Source organism: Nasonia vitripennis, chromosome 3, assembly GCF_009193385.2.
Source record: "Nasonia vitripennis strain AsymCx chromosome 3, Nvit_psr_1.1, whole genome shotgun sequence".
Taxonomy (NCBI): domain Eukaryota; kingdom Metazoa; phylum Arthropoda; class Insecta; order Hymenoptera; family Pteromalidae; genus Nasonia; species Nasonia vitripennis.
In genome coordinates, this window is record NC_045759.1 from 1,923,511 (window position 1) to 1,940,079 (window position 16,569).

Here is a 16,569-nt window from a genome sequence, read left to right on the forward strand (position 1 = left end):
CCGAGTTATAAAGCAATATCCAATTAACTCATAAGCGGCGGGCAATTTCAGCTAACAACTCTAGGCCGCTTAATTCCGGCTGCAGCGCGCGCCTTTTCGCCAAAAACAAAAAACACCTGCAGGACTTTCCTCCGAACGGCTTTATAAACCCCATTAAACAATTTTCCAAAACAAAAATCAGATAAGCCCGCAAGCCATAGAAGAAACGGCGGAGTAATTCGGAAAAAAAGAAGTCTGAGCCGCGGAGTGAGAGAGAGAGAGAGAGAGAGAGAGAGAAAGATTACGTTCCTTTTTTATCGGGCGCAGTTGTACACCTCTGCGCCGCGCGCAGTGTAGCAGTCGCTTTTTACCGGAGCCGTATGTACGCGTGTGTGTGTGTGTGTGTTATACCTGTTGCGATAGAGCATTCCGCTCCGGGAGAGTTTAAAGCACAGGAAGCCGGCTCTCTCGCGCGCGTGTGTGTAGCTGCATGACTCTCGGGATTTTTCGATCTTGATCGGGAGGACTTTTTTTGGGTCCCCGCAGCACCTCGCCGCGCACGATATTCGTAAATTGTGTGGGTATGCCTGATTCTCGTGATAATTTCAGAGATTGATTATTTGGCTTTCGATTAACCTTTTGCGCGGACGGGTGTATAGCCGGCTTTTTGTCCAGGGATTTAACGGGATCAACGATCGAAACTTTTTTATTCGAAGAGGCACACACTGCTATAAACGAAGGTGTATGCAGGCGTGGTGTTTACCGCGAGATCGAATTATTCAGAGCTTTCAGTGAAGGTGAAGCATTGCTTCCGACTATTTTTAAAAACCACGCCTACGAGATCGCAACTAGTTTGCTCTAAAAATACTCGCGGCGCATCCAAAAATAAAGCACGCATCCTCTAAAAATAGCCGACCGGCCGGTCGTTGCAGGGCAATTAAAGGCCGGTCAGTTATCGGAGAGAGCATTAAACCCTCGCTGCCGAGAGCGCCGCGTTTATATATATAATAAATGACACGGCGTGGCGTACTTCGCTCGACTTCTATATTCATACTTCCCGCGGTGAAGCGAAAAGACTCGCCGTCGCGCATGATAATTTCCGCCTGCGGTTTTCCCGCGAAGCTTTCGAGATGAGGCGCTTCTTCCGACGCTGCTGTGTTGCATCGGTCGAAATAAAATAACTCGCGGGAGAGAAAGAGTCTAGTTCTGGTTTGTGTGCTAGACGTTCTTTTTCTCTTTCTCCGACCGTGTGTGTATACACACTGGGCTCTCGTAGAAGTGTACCGTACACGCGAAACGCGTAAATGGATCACGTTATATTATATGTGCTCGCGCAAGTGCAGGCTTGTGAGCATTATCGCAGGTGCGGTGTACACAGGTGAGCGCAGCCGATCGCGTATGACAAATTGAAATCAAAAATATGTCGAGTAACGCCACGCAGAGCGACACTGCTCCGAATTTCCCACAATTTAATTCAATTACTTAAATAACCTGGAGTACGCCTCGGCAACCCAGTTATAACGTTTCAAGCCTACTATACCAGCCCGCGCGTCCTTACGAAACAAATCGCGCCACTTTGGCCCAATTTAAATTCAAATTAACTTTTGAACTGGATTGTAGCGGGACAGTCTCCTGCGCGCAACTATGCACACTGCAGAGAGTTGCGAATAAAAGGCGAGTATAGAGCGCGCCAGAAAGAGAAAGAGTCGCGCGCGGTACGTTTGTGGGAGAACATAATGGGCGAGGAGGATATTCAGGTAGCGAGGTTAAGCGTGTGCAGACTCGCGTCCGCGATATCGCGTGCTTTCTTCCCGCGCGCGCAGATGTATTATGCTAACGCGCTTATAGCTTAGCGTAGCGCGCGCATGTGCTCCTTGTGCTTATGATTTATACGCCAGAAGCTGCCGGTATTACAATTGCTACCGTAGGTTCTCCGCGTATAATGTAGAGGTGGGCTGGGTGTGTTTGCTTTGAATGCGAGTGCGTAGGGAGAGCTACTGGGTCTAGGTGACGCGAGATTACGCTCGCATTTTTCGGCCGATTCATTGCTTGGCTTTTAAGAGCGATAAAATTTAATTGAATTAAAATACGATCGGCGCATTAATCGTCGAAGAGATTGCCAGGCCTCGTTGGTTTCTATTTCGCTGCGGCTTTAGCTTTAAAATCCGCGCGCAAATACATAAAAAATGTAGAACACGCCGTAGGTTCTCTAGTACACACACACACAGCCGGCTGCTGCATGGATGCAGTATGCAAACGCCGGGCTTGTGAAACTCAACGGTAAATACGCGCGCAGGGGGCTATTTAACGCGTTTATTACGATTTTCAAGTGCGCCTTGCGTTATTATTCTAATACGAGCGAGAGAAGATTGCTCAATGCATCGGAGCAGTCAACTCGCGTCTATGTATATGTGTCGCGCGAATAATAAAGCGAATTTATGAGAATGAGGCGAACTATACAAGGGGGAAAGATGCGAATCGAGGCTATGGAGATGAGCTATATACACCTAACATACGATTAATTACTGTTGCAGCAAGTGATGGCCCTACGAGGGAGAAGCGGCAAGGATGTCAAGAAGAGCTCGTACTACGTCTGGTATTTGGGGGCGAGGGAGGCCAAGGGGGTGGACGCGATGCCCAGTGCCATAGATTACCTCCTGGAGCGCGAACGGCTACAGGAGCCTTTCAAGGTCACGCTGCAGGTGAGCAACCGCCGCGCGCATCAACCGTTACCGTTTCACCTCGGCCACTCCAGATCTGTATATACAGATATAGAGCGCGCGTGGCTGTATTATAATACACGCATGGCAGCCGGTCGCTGCGATGCCGTGAATGAATTTTTTTTCTCTCCTCGCGCCTTTTTTCTTCGCCGCTTCAATTAAGACGCGCCGCCGGCCGAGCAATTTGTTATCGCTTCTGTACCGTGGATTAGCATTTGTTTTTTCTTGGATTTTTGCTATTCCAGGTATGTGCTTTCGCTTGAATTTTCGACACGAAATGCAAAACGCTAATTGCGAGTTACGATAATTGTTGTAAATACGAAAAACATGTTTTTTCATCAAAACCGCCGCGCGAGACGAACTCTCACCGCGGCGTACCTGACGTCAGCGCACGACGAAAAATCAAAAGTGTACGTACACCTCGCGCAAGTCGCACACGACCGGCAGAAAAAAAAGAAAACACGAGTAGCCGTCGCGATTCCGCGTTCTCCTCTTTCACGCGTATACGAATCCTTCCTCTTCCTCGTTCTTTTTTTTTGCGAGTTGACCAGTGAAAGCTCGCGCGGCGCGACACCGAAAAGGCCACGAATTTATTACCTTAGCCCAAATACCGATAGAAGCGAAACTCCGCGCGCGTGCATTCCTCGCGCGACTCCGTTCACTCACCTCTCACCTCTACGCCACCGCGCGAGTCGTCGTGGATTAGGGAGTTCTTTTATTTTTCTCTTTCACGCAGCTTATTTTCCCTCCGGCGTCACACACCACGGATATTTATAATACACGCACAGCGAGTTGTTTCGCGCGCAGCTCTTTGTTATCGTGCTCAGCAAAGCGTGTAAATATAAGCGCGCGGGAGAGCGCGAGCACGTGCAGCGAGCGAGATAACGAGGAGGAAAGTGATGGGGCCTATCTAATATTCGACTCGTTCTCGGCCTATAAAGCCGGGAGAGTTTCGCTTTTGACTCGGAATGAGAGGGAAAGAGAGCTGCAGAAAGAGAACGCCTTTTTCGGGAAAATATTTAAATGTATTCGCGTCGATGGGTGGCGCCGGGAATTCCGTGATTTTTTAGCCGTTGTTAAATTTAGTCGAAGAGACTTTTATATCGGCGCGGATTATACCGGCTTATAATTTAGATTGCGTTAATTTTAGTGACTTGTTTTGCTGCAGCTGAGTAAGTTATTCTCTCTGGAGCGTCTCACTCAGTTGTAAATTTGCGAGGGGTTGGTTGATGTTGAATTAATTGCTCGTATAATTAAATCCTGTTACATCCATTAACTCCTGCATTCGCGAGAGCGAGTATTACGATCATCTCGTTTACGGTAATTTTGCGCGATTAGGAATCGTTTCTCACGCATCATTGACGAATCACCGCAACAACATCTATCCTCCGCTTACCATCCGCATCACGTACAGAACTCGTTTTCTCCAAACCGTTCTAAATAACGCGGCAGTTTCCGATTTCGTTTCCGAACGAAATTCTTAAACACACACACGAGGTAATAACTCGTCGAAAAATAGCACGTGTGATACTTAAGCTGCGTGGATTTCTCCTAATATTCATAAAACTCGCTTGCGACGATAATTACTTAACTACATGAGTGTATGCACATACGCGCGTGACTTGGCGTTCGCGAACGGCGCAGGTGTCAATGCTTTAAAACCAAATCGAAGCCCATGAAAAACTCGACGAGTACAGAGATTGGCTGCAATTTCTCAAAAAGAAGAGAGCCGCGACGAGACGAGACGAATCTCCGACCTGGAAAACTCGTCTCTCGAGCTTTCTAAAATCTCCCGTAGTACCGGATAATAGTAGCTTTTTCCGTTGTTTCTCGTGTGTGTGAGATGCGATTTATTGAATCCGATGCCCCGTTTTTCACGTTATTTTATATAATTGATGATATTCAAAGATAGCCGAGATATATCGCGAAAGAAAGTTTTCGCGGCTTATTGAATAATTATACCGTAATTGCACTCGGCCAATACTTGTATTTTTCATCGAAAATAATGAAACCGACTCGCGCTTGACACGAGGAGGAAAATGCCTCTGAGTAAATTCGATGGGAGAAAGGGCTGAAGTTCGAGAGTTATATACAGTTTAATCGATTGTATAACACTCGAGTTTGTCCCGCATTTCAAATTTATTTATGACGAAATTCAACACCGATATTTGCACAGATTCTACTCGCAGCCTTTAATACATACTTTTGCAAACAAACGGCGCATCGACAACAATTCCGTAACCACCTGAGCACAATAGTATTTTCGAATCGTTCGAATATTTTGCGCAACCGTTACAGTAGCACGTCTCGTTCGAATTTGGCGCGAAGAGCGGGCATATACAACGCTTTCACGCTCGTTACATACCGCGAGGCGGGCAGCATCGAAAAATTATCCGATATCATTACCGCGTCGACCTTTTAAAAAGCCTGTAATTATGCTCTCTTGAGCTCGGAACTTTTACTGGAACTGCGTACGTAACGAGCTTGAGGAAGGAAAAAAGCTTTCTACAGTGTGTCCGCGGACGCGTAAACGTATAATCGGGCGCGTGCGCCGATGGCTAATCGTTTCGTATTATAAGTGTACGGCGCACCACGAGAGTCAACGTCCCATTTCGCGGTGAAAACGCGTCGAATTCAAAAGACGAGGGGATTGCGGCTGTCTCGGCCGGTCGATGCACCCGATTTCAAATTCCCTCGCGAGGACACACACGAGCTGGGCATACATACGATCGTTTCTTTTTTTTTTTTGCCTCGGGGGTACCATGGGAAAGGTATATCGGATCTTTCTTTTCGCGAGTCTCGTTTTTTTTCTTCGCTTTCGGCGATCCGCTTTTTATATTACGCGCCTGCGCGATTTTTCTCTTTCTCTTTCACTGGACGTTGTTTTTCGGCGGGGGGCGCTCGATCGCGGAAAGTTTTACAGGCGGATTTATTTTTGCGAGGTGTCGTTATTTCGCGGTTATGCTTTCGTGTTTGCATTTTGTATTAATAATCCGGAGAGGAGCCGTATCATTGAATTATCAGCCAATTAATATATCACTCATGGACGTCAGTAGTCAATATAGAGATCCGGTCCAGTATCGGACGTTCCCTTATTAAAGTAAATTACACACGCGCGCGTTCATGCACTCCATTGAAATAGAGAGAGAAAAAAAAGAACGCCGTTATATTTCCTTTCAATAACGTCGACGGGGCAATAATAATGATAATAATGATAGCTCGATACTCCCGTGCAGCGGCAAATGACCGTAAAATCGTCATAATGAACGCGCATAATTGACCGTAAAGTCGCAAGAGAGAATACGCGGACGCGATATTTATCTTTAATGAAGGTAATTGATCGTAATTGTAATCGCGAGTGTCAGCTTATGTATAGCGACGACAACGCGAGCGGGTATCCGCATCGTAAATAAATCGATTTGCGCTAGTCGCAGCCATATCGTATACGAATCGCGGCTTTTTGAGCGACGTCGCGCTTTTATTGACTTTTAGGCAAAAAAATTTCAAAAGACCATAAATCAATCGTGCATACGCGTCTATGCCTTTATCGATTTCACTTTCTATTGCCGTAATAAATTTGCGGTTCGAGTTGGAAAAAAGTCCTCAGAATAGTACGATGAGAGAAAAACACTGCTATATGTTCGAGGAAAATACGAGAGCATTGCAGCTGTTCTTTTCGTGATGCAACGCGCAAATGAAATCATAACGGATGAATATACAATATTTCTCAGTCGATTGCTCAAAAACCTCGAAACCCTGAACCCGAAAAAAATTCCCATTTCCCAACCCCCCACAAGTCTCGCAACGCATCTCTCATAATCGAAAAAACCTCTCACGACCGCGAGCACCTCGCAAGACCGGAAGAGTCATCATTACAATCACACATGCGCACCGCCGGCGCGCAGATAGTTACGACACAATAATCCGTATCGATGTCGACGAAAGTCCTGTGTATATCTGCGCGCTTGTCGATGACAGCGCTCTCTTCCTCGCGTGGGAGAGCATACTATAATATAAGCGATATTTTCCTTTCCATTGTGAGTGTATGCACGGCTCGTTGATGATTCGTGCTGGTGACATCGATGCCCGTAATTTCGCGTTCGGATTCCGCTGTACATGCGTGTATGTACACGGCCGGAAAATTGCTGCTCGCTAGACCGGCTTGGTACTTTTTCTTTTTCTTTTGTACAGAGAGAAGACTCGCGATTAAGGTGTGTAGGCTGTGAGGCGAGGTATACGGTCGATAAGTGTCTCGATTCGAGATGAGTTTTTGGAATAGAAAGAGGAAAATACAGCAGTTTACGGAATCGAACGCTTTCCGCGCGTGTCTGACAATTATACAGGTGTCAGTCAACAGTACATATGAAACTCATTATAGTCGTGTGCTCAAAACTCACCTGCAACTCAATCACGCCTAATCTCGCCTCTTCAAACACACAGTCTCCTTACCTCATAGTTAAGAGAGAAAAAATCATGTACCGTACGCCGACACCCACGGCGATAAGGCCAAATTGAATCACCGCCCGCATCGTGCATCTCGCTCGACGCGACGACAATTACACTCTCTATCTCTCGACACGCGAAAATTTACGGCAATTAGTCATCGCGCACAGGCACACACCCATTACGCCATCGTTCGCGCGTGATGACGATCGACGCAATTAAAGAGCCAGAGACGCGTATGTGCGATTCGCGAGCGCATAATCACAGACTCGCGCGCTCGTAATTGGGCGAGCGTCGCCACGCGCCTGCTCTAATGAATTTACATCGCGGACCAACGGTACAACGGTACATATCCGCGGAGGAAATCACTTTGTCGAGCTAGTAGAGAGACTCGCAGGAGAGAGAGAGAGAGAGAGAGAGAGAGGTAACGGTTGCTTCTGTGACGACCACGCTGTGCACTTGTGACGAAACGTCGCGACGGGTTATAGATAGATGTACGCGATGTTTGGACTAGCCCGTGATAATTCCAGCCGCGATGTGTTTTGACAGGGGATTACGAGCTTGTCGCATCGCGGTGTGATATCTTTATTCGAGTGACTCCGTGCTTTATGACGATCCTTCGCGTTGTGTAATTACCGTTGCATATAGGAATTCAATTTTTCCGATTGTAAGCTCAGATTGCTTTCTAAAATTTCTTGTGATTCGAAAATCGCTTTACGTAAGGGCAAACGCGGCGTTCTGGTGTTTATTACATGGAAAAAGAAATTTCAGCCATCTGAAGATAAACAAAGTTATACGCCGGAATTGCAAAAGCCTCGGCAAAGTAATTGTAAGTAGTTACGGGCAAGTATAATCAGACGACGAAGCGCGCGTGGCTCCCGGAAAAAAGAAACGCGGAAAATCGCGGTGCCGAGCGAGAAACCGACAAAAATCTCCGTCGTCGCTTCTTATTCTCGTTGTCCCCATCTCCGACCTCTTCTTCTTCAATGCATCGAAATTTGCGGTCGGCGCAATGAAGCTGCGGCGATTTTGCAATGGCCTCGCTCTCGCGAGTCGCTTAATCAGGAGTTTCAGCAGTATTATCCAATTTGTTTTAGTTGAAAATTTTTATTTTTATTGGACGACCGATTTTTTTCCGGCATAAAGATGAAGACGCTCGTTCGGGCAATTTCACTCTATTGAAACCTCAAAGCTGTCACGAGGCCTTTTTACGGGCGAAAAAATGACGATAATTATTTCCTTCGGCGTGATTTAAACGCTTCCTGATTTACTATTAGAAACTCGAAGTGCATCCCGGGAAAAAGTGTCTCTCAAATTAATAGCAAGATTGGACGAGCTTTGAGCATAAATTCAAAGCCAAACATTTCACTTTCTACATGTAAACACAATAAAAGACGCTAAACGATGAAAAAAAAAACACTCACTGCCACATGGGATTTCGACTTTCAAACGAGAACTTTCCTGTATATACCGATGTAAAACATTTAAGCAAATCGTATAATTGAACTGTTTACTGCCGCAGAAGAAAGCGAGGGTCCTTTCGTCAGCTTTATTTATATCCGCAAGAAAACCTCGAGAAAAACACCGAATGCCGTCTTAATGTTCCAAAATAAGCACAGCAAACTTTTTCAATCGTCATTAACCAACGGAATAACTCGCAATCGAGTCGACGTTTAACGACGCAGTCACGCCTTTCGCAATAAATGTCCACCGCAGTTACGAAATTACAGAATTCGGCTAACGAGATGCTAATCCTTCCGCTAATATAAACCGTAGTGTCCGTTTTTCCAAATTCGGCAATTTTCTCGAGGCTCGTTTTGCAACTTCGGGTTAATTGTGTATACACACAGTAAGTCGGCTCGAGGCGTGATTCGTCACCCATAGCTCGCGACTCTCGACCTCTTTTCCCAACGCCGTAAAGGAGCCTTATCGCCGGCGCTTTTCACGCTCGCAAAGCAATCGGAGAGTCGCTTGTACATTATGCGGAGATTGTCTCGTTCGGATAAGCGAGTGATGTGTCTTCCGCGTGGAATTTAATATCGAAATTCTGCTAATATATTTGCTCGTTTGTCGTCGGTTTCTCTTGTGCGCGAATATAACGTGTGCTGTATTTATGACTGTAGATTATTCTTTTCGTAATTTACTTTTCCTTAATAACCCCCTGTATGCGTGTACGTATTCGAGATAAAATTATCGCGAGTAGAGAGCAGTTAAAACGGCCGTTAGTAGGATAAAGAGCCGATTTTTCATCTATAAAAATCAGAGTGTAAAGATTGCAGTGTCATCTGCGCATCCATCGTCGTAAATGTTTATACACGTTGTATTCTAGGTCAGTGGAATACAGGGACTGTATCGGGAGCTTTCATTGCGAGCAACCCGGTAACGCGAACGATTTTTCAACGGATGTAAAAACACATGCTTACATCGCTTATTATACACCGCGAACTCGCGGCTCGTCGATCCTTTAGTTGAAAAATTACGCGATCGTAAATTACCCGGTGCGCGTTTCATAATTTACGCATGAGCGGCTGTATACGCAGGAGTAAAAAAAAGCCAGAAACATCAAAGGAATTATTCATAAAGTGTATATATAATAAAATGCCTACGCGTGTACGGCTATCGCTCGGTGTCTTTCATAAAACATTCTATTATACCGTGCGTTCCACACGCGGTCTTTTTTAAATTCCTTCTTTTTCCATCAGTCCGCAGCGCTAAAAGAGATTCATTACTAATTAAGCTCGCGCGAGCGAGGCCGTATAAACATCTCTCTTTCTGGTCGCGCGTCAGGTTACGTAAAGGATGGAACTTTCATCGAAACTATTCGAAGCTCATCGTCGCTGCGAGAAAAGGCGGCACTTTCGATACGCGAACGAATTCGATCTTCTCTCTACCGCGCGCTGTATGGAGTCGATTAGATGCGTGAAAGTTGCCGCAAGGCCCGGGGCGACGATTTTTTTCCCCGCGTTTGCGGGAAACGGGCATAGGCGAGGCGCGTTTTTTATACTCCCGAGAGCTGCAGCTATGCGAGAGAGCAGGGCCTTTTCGATTTCAAATCGAAAGCGACGAGCCGTGGCTGTAATACTTCGTCACTTTCGATCTTTATGCTAGATTGATGATGGATTTTTCGTGAGTCACGTGCGAGTTTATGGCTCGAGGTGGTTATGCTGGAGAAATTAGTGGGAAAACCGAGAGTTTATAGTATTATAATTAAATAAAATTCATCGAATAATCTCTCACGTATACTTACAGGTCAGCAGCAAAGGCCTGAAGATCATCCAGACAGTCCACCCTGGCGGCTCGACGAGGTCGGCGGTGAAGCACCTGGTACCAGGACACGCGGTGCTCGCGGCGGTGCAGCGCGAGGACGTCGTAGCGGCGACCCTTTTGCTGCCGAATCCCGCCACCAACAATCCCGTGCACGTGCACGCCTACAGGTATAGGCATTCGTCATTCCGTTGTACGACGAGTCGTCCGCGTCTATTATATTCTAATACGCGGCGATTTATTTTCCTGCGCGCGCGGCTTCTTGGAGGACGTGAATCTCGGAGGATACACGCGGCGTTTTAGAAGTCTTTACGACCACGGGGGCTTTGAACGATGTTGAGATGTTACGTTATGACGGGCTTCTCAATCGGTTTCGGATTTTTGCGCGGCTGCAGGCTGATGGATCGGCGACAGGCGCTTTGTCGGCGAATTAGTTTGCTGCGTAACTTTATCGCTCGTATTTTTTCATATTTTCAATAGAATCGTTTTGAAACGCGACGTTTCGTGTATGTACACCCGAGCGTTTATTTTTCCTACGGGTTTATTCTTGCCTACGCTTTTATCAGCCGTTCGAAGAGAAAGCCCCCTGTATGCAAATCCGCACTTGTTAATCGTAATCACCTGCGGTGATAAACAATTTGTTGCTTAACGGGCCGCGTGTTGTTGTCCCAGCCGCTCATATCGATCATCCTTAATTGCCGGTGGCCTCGAAAAAAGACGCGCGCAATAATTCGTTCGTATAACGGTGAAGGCGAATTCTGCGGAGTACGTGCAAAACGAATTAAACATAACATAGTGCGGAGCGTCGAGGTCGTTACACCCGAACTCGCGATTGTATTCCATTTTTCCGGCGGCGCGTAATGAACGGACTCGCATTTCGCCGACTCCATCGCGCCGGGGAGTAGAGACGCTAATGATTTTCATAATAATTCAAAGTACGCGCGTGGAAAGCGCTTAAACTATGCGCGCGCGCGCGAGCTCGGGAGAGTCTTAATGGGCAATCCGAGCTGCATCGCTCACACTGACAAGATAATGTTGTAGCTGTGGCTTTTTTCCTTGCGCTGGAAATGAGAATCTTGAGCTCTATGACAACTCTACCGGCGAGCGAGTGCCGGGGGAGCTGTGAATTTAAAAGGAGGTGTAATGAGCATTTCTCATACATTTTGGTGTATTAGTTGCAATCACTGTAGAAGTGAAACTCTTCAATGTACGCCATACCCACCATTATTAGTTTCCCTTTCAAAGGGAAAATAAGCAACGCGACGCTAAACACCCGCAACTAAAACCTCCGACCGACTGTCTCCCCGCAATTACAGTCACACAGCCGGAGCTTCAGAAATCTCTCGACATAATTGAAATTTACAACCCTCCGCGAAGCTAAACTGACCGCATCTTCAGCCTCGCGTCCATGCGCGCAGGTTCAAGGCCGCTGCAGCGAAGATCGCGTGCGCGCTCGAGCAATAGCTGCCCATTAGCCGCGCAAAACCGCAAAACGAGCTGCCCCCCTCCGTGTCTATATATATTTAATAACAACGTGCGCGTAACATACCTGGATGATCACACACGTGTTGCGCTGCAGATGCGACTCGGTGGAGACGGCGGAACTGCTGGGAGGCCAGCTGAAGGTGCTGGCCTCGCACTCGGACAGCCTGGCGAGACTCGGATCGCTGGACACGAGACTGCGCAGCAATCTAGGAAGCGACGGCCGAAGCACCAGGGAGAGCGAGTCCTCCGAGGGCAGCGGTGAGCTCAGGCACGCGCCCATCCAGTCGACCACGATTTACGAGTCGCTCGCTGCCGAGCTCAGAGCTAAGCTGGGTGAGTTGTTTCGTGATTCGAGGCATTGTGCATGATTTAATGATTCTTGGTTGTTAGAACAAGATGGAAGTGCCTTGCGTCACACGCAAACACGAGATGCAATCGGAGATGCTGAGATCGTAATAATAAGCGCTAATTGAACCAATAATACCGAGTTGAAAAGTGTATGCGAACAGTAGTGTGTGCCACTAATACGATACGACTGGGAAGATAAGCTTTTTCAGCGCGTGCGCAGAATTCAATGAGTATTGTTCTTCTAATCTAGTAAACAGCCTAGTTTCATAACGCGATTGACAAGTTAATTCTTATGTTCTCTCCGCGGGTTTCCACAATACCCGCTACTTTTACTTTCACATGATATTATATACACGCGCGGGATAATAAACGAAATTGTCAACCCGGTATCATTTGCGAGTATACACACTGCGGGAACGAATTGTGAATGAAAGACAGCTGTTATGCGACAGAGAGACGCTTATCGCGGGAGCAATCTCTAGAAAACGTGAAAAAAGTGTCTCTCTCTCTGTTTGCCAACGATTCTCACAACGTTTCCCTCCTATCGGTGCATACTTACAACTCGAGTTCGATCAACTCGCAATTTGCCAACGTCGTCTCGTACGCCTTAACGAGTCATCGCTCGGTGCGTAACTGTAATCCAAACTGTGACGATCCCACAGGCAGGGGCAACTCCGAGAACGACACAGGCCCGATACTCCTCCCTCCGCGCGACTACGACACGGTGCACCGACACCGGGGTAACCTGGCCGGAATCGAGTTGCGCCGCTGTCTTAACCAGACGATCGTCGGCAGCAACGGTATCACACCGATCGTCGAGCGAGGCGCTGGCACGAGGAGCGCCGCCAGCAGCGGAATCGGCTCGGACAGCGCTGCGACGCCACCGCCATATCAGAGCCATCATCCGCTGGGCCCGAGGCCCACCAGGCCCACCAGAGATTCGTCTTCCGGTGAGTGATTTTTTCGAATTTACGAAATTGTTCACGTTTTCTCGATGCCCGTGACCGCGAATACCAATGACGCTGCGATTGCGAAGCCTTGAGAAAAATTTCACAGTGTGCAAAGGTCATTTTCATCGTGCTTTCACGATACGAATAGTCATCGTGAAATCTCCGCGCGAAACAATGCGCGCGCCGCGTTAGATAAGCTCGTATAACCATCAATTACCTCGATATGATCTGCCGGGAAGAGAACTGCAAGACCCACATATCCGCGCAAGACTCCAAAAACGAGCCGCGAAACTAGAATGTGTCCGGCTGCAGAACTAGAAACTTGGCGCTGTGTCAACCGCGGCCGCGAAAGGCTCGAGTGTTCCTCGGAAACAAAAGCGATATTCGACCCTGACATTTTTTCTCTCTCTGGTATAATACTCCAGCAGCGGCTTCCTCCTTTTCTCGGCCGATTGTCCGAAAGTGGGTTAACGGAGCACACGTTCGGAGCGAGAAAAGACGACGGCGGCGCGCAGCGATCCTCGCGGATAAGCGCCGTAGAAAGTGTCCAAATGAATTCTCTTTCCCCCCCAGCTGCTGGTTGTACATCATATACGTATGGGTACGTTGACGAGATTTTTTTTCGCGCCGAGCTGCATTAGCCGCGCGTTTTTCCGCTCCACCGCTTATATAATTGAGATGTCGGTTTGGAAAAGGCTCATTGTTCCGCTACTAATAATCCTACCCGTGCGTCGATTCCTCCGTATCACTCCAGAAGCGGAAGAAAAAATCGCACGTAAGCACGCCCCGCATCTACCGTTCCTTACCTGCGGAGCCATACCGACAATTACGCACAGGGTATTGAGCAACACGTATGCTCGCGTGTCGCGCGTGTAATCGTTCCGCGTTCATAAGGCTCGCTTACACGCGTAAACGCGCTCGGCACGCATCCTCGCGCGGAAGGAAAAAAAGGAACGAGTGCAGCGATCCCTTATCTGCGCGCTGCTGCGCTGCGGTGAAAGTCATCGCATCGTCATCATTGGCGTAAAGAAGATGTATTATCGGACTCGAGTCTGAGGCAATGAGCGTTGCGTCTTCCCACGAGCGGATATATAAACGGCCGCGTTGTGTGCCGTCGTGTACGCGTATAATGCGGAAGGAAAAAAGAGTTACGCGAGAGCGTTATGTTCCGCGGCAATTAGTCCGCTCCGAGTGACTTTTAGTTTTCGTTTTGCGACTACACCTGCTTGATTGCGCGGCAATTGTTTCGCTGTTGTTTATTTCGGGAGCTGCAGTGCTTTTGAAACGTTTTTCAATCTGGTGTGAGCGAGTGGGATACGTCAGAGGCACACAATGAGCGGAGGTAATTGGGAAATGTGTGATGCCACGAATTTTGGAGATTTTAGGCGGTATTATACAGAGAAGCTGCTCGTTATACTCTTCATGAGAACGTTTCCGACCAAGCTTTTCCCGCAGCGTCTCTCCGCTCTTGCGAAATTAATTAATAGCCTCCGATTTGCAAGCAAACGGCTTAATAACAGCTGCCTAAACTCGGCACTTAATCACCGCGTGCAGTAGCTCTTTCATCAGTCCCCCGCTTGTACTCGCGAAATTAAGCCGAAAACAGACAGTCGCTGCACGAATCTTTCACGAAAATCCAAAATTACACACTTCGCACCTAACACCTCTCCAGCACATCCCCCGCTCACGAACTTACAGTTAATAACGTTTGTTTATTCTCCGACGCCGGCGTCCCGTTGCGATTACTAATTACCGGGAAAAACAGCATCAGCAGCTGTTCTCCGCGCGCGCGCTCTGCTCTCACCCGCTGTAATTAGCAATTATACATCCAGCTCGAGATCGCGCCTGTATTATTAAAAGAGCGAGCGCCAAGCCGATGCATAATTTAATTTATCCCAGGAGAGAGAGAGAGAGAGAGAGAGAGAGAGAGAGAGAGAGAGAGAGAGAGGAGCAAACGAGTGCACATGCATGCGCGGGAACTGCTGGCTCTTTGTTTTGATTTTAAGGTTGCAGCGCCGAGAAAGAATGCCTCAGCCGCTGTTAAACTGAAAATTACTGTTTTCTGCGAGTCTACCTGGAGCTCAAGTGCATCAGACGCGGGGATGTGAAAGTTCAGAGAGAAGTGCGCGCGAAAGAGCGTTATTGTTTTTTCCCTCGCTTTTTATCGCCGCGTATACTCTCTTTCTCTCGCGGCCGTTTGGCTAAACTGTAAACGTGATTATCGCGAGTTGGGGATCCTGGAATTCTTACGGCTGCTGCTGGAACGTTTGCTCGCGATACGAAAAATCGAACGCGGTGTATAACTGTCGTCCCGTTTTTCCTGCGTGGGTATAAATCGAGGCGACAAAGAAAGCCGAAGAAAAGGCAATTACCTAAGCGCACTTTCCTTCCTTCGCCACACACTCGACGCATTGTCCACTCGGCGTGTCCGATGAAAAATCCGACGGCGACACGCGAAAGCTCTTTTCCATTCAGTCCCCCTCTTACTCCCGCGCGGCTCAATTAAAAAGTCCGATCGTCCGGTCGACTAGAAAACACTCGCGCAGAAAGAAGTACGTACCTCTAGCGGCACAGGCGACTCCGTCCCGACAATGAACGGTCATTAATTCAAGCCACTCGATTATCGGCCGCCGATCGAGTATAGTGTATACCTATACACATCAGGCAAGTAGAGAGTGTGTAAGGCTTTTTTATACTTACATCTCGTCGCAACGGCGGCGGTGCTCTTTTCTCGCGCCGACGAGGCCGCTTCGGAATGGAGAGTGAGAGAGAACACGTTTTTAACGGACGACTGACCCATATATCGGACCGCCAGCAAGTGGGCATGAATGTGGTCGTCTTTGCGGATTGGAGTGAGTGTGTGTGTGTGTGTGTGTACAGCCGGTCCGGGTGGATTTATTATTTTTCGTGTGCCGAAAGGTGTACACCAGACGCTGCGGAATATGCTTCGTGCGTACAGGTAGTTTGGCTCGGTGTGTCCTTTTTTTCTGTTCTTGGTTTGTTGTGTACACTGCGCTATTTCTATAGCTTATCGGAATTTATTAAGTAAGCTTTATTCGAAAGTTGTACGCTCTGATTCTGCAATTGGCTAATTAAAATTTAATTCACGCGCATGGTCACATAATGTCACATAACGTCACAGTACAGAGAGCTCCCCTCGACACTCGAGGTAATTAGCGAGCGACGCACACGCTCCAGTTATAGAATAAAATTGGCTCTAAACCAACTTAAAAACTTATAATCCTCGTCACACCCAGTCTCCGTAATATATATCCCGCCGCGTGTTTACAGTTATTGCGTTCACCACCAGCACAGCCAACACACACACGCACACACATACGGGAGAACACAATCAATTATTCAGCGCAAACAATCGTTCG

At 47.7% G+C, this 16,569-nt stretch overlaps 2 protein-coding genes across 3 annotated transcripts in view; one reads left to right on the forward strand and one right to left on the reverse strand.

Annotated features, from left to right (window-relative positions):
• The window catches only part of LOC100118686, a 28,268-nt gene extending 16,084 nt beyond the window's left edge, over window positions 1-12,184 (reverse strand). The window contains exons 1-2 of the mRNA XM_001606305.6: window positions 11,956-12,184; window positions 10,390-10,570 (exon numbers count right to left, since the gene is read on the reverse strand). The gene's annotated coding sequence lies outside the window, so the exon portion shown is untranslated. The remainder of the gene's footprint in view (window positions 1-10,389; window positions 10,571-11,955) is intronic.
• Window positions 1-16,569, forward strand: part of LOC100122202 — a 35,735-nt gene that overhangs the window by 7,328 nt on the left and 11,838 nt on the right. For both annotated transcript variants that reach the window (XM_016984275.2, XM_001605753.6), the window contains exons 2-5: window positions 2,514-2,681; window positions 10,392-10,576; window positions 11,986-12,224; window positions 12,902-13,189. In XM_016984275.2, coding sequence (XP_016839764.2) covers window positions 2,514-2,681; window positions 10,392-10,576; window positions 11,986-12,224; window positions 12,902-13,189 — 880 coding nt within the window. The remainder of the gene's footprint in view (window positions 1-2,513; window positions 2,682-10,391; window positions 10,577-11,985; window positions 12,225-12,901; window positions 13,190-16,569) is intronic.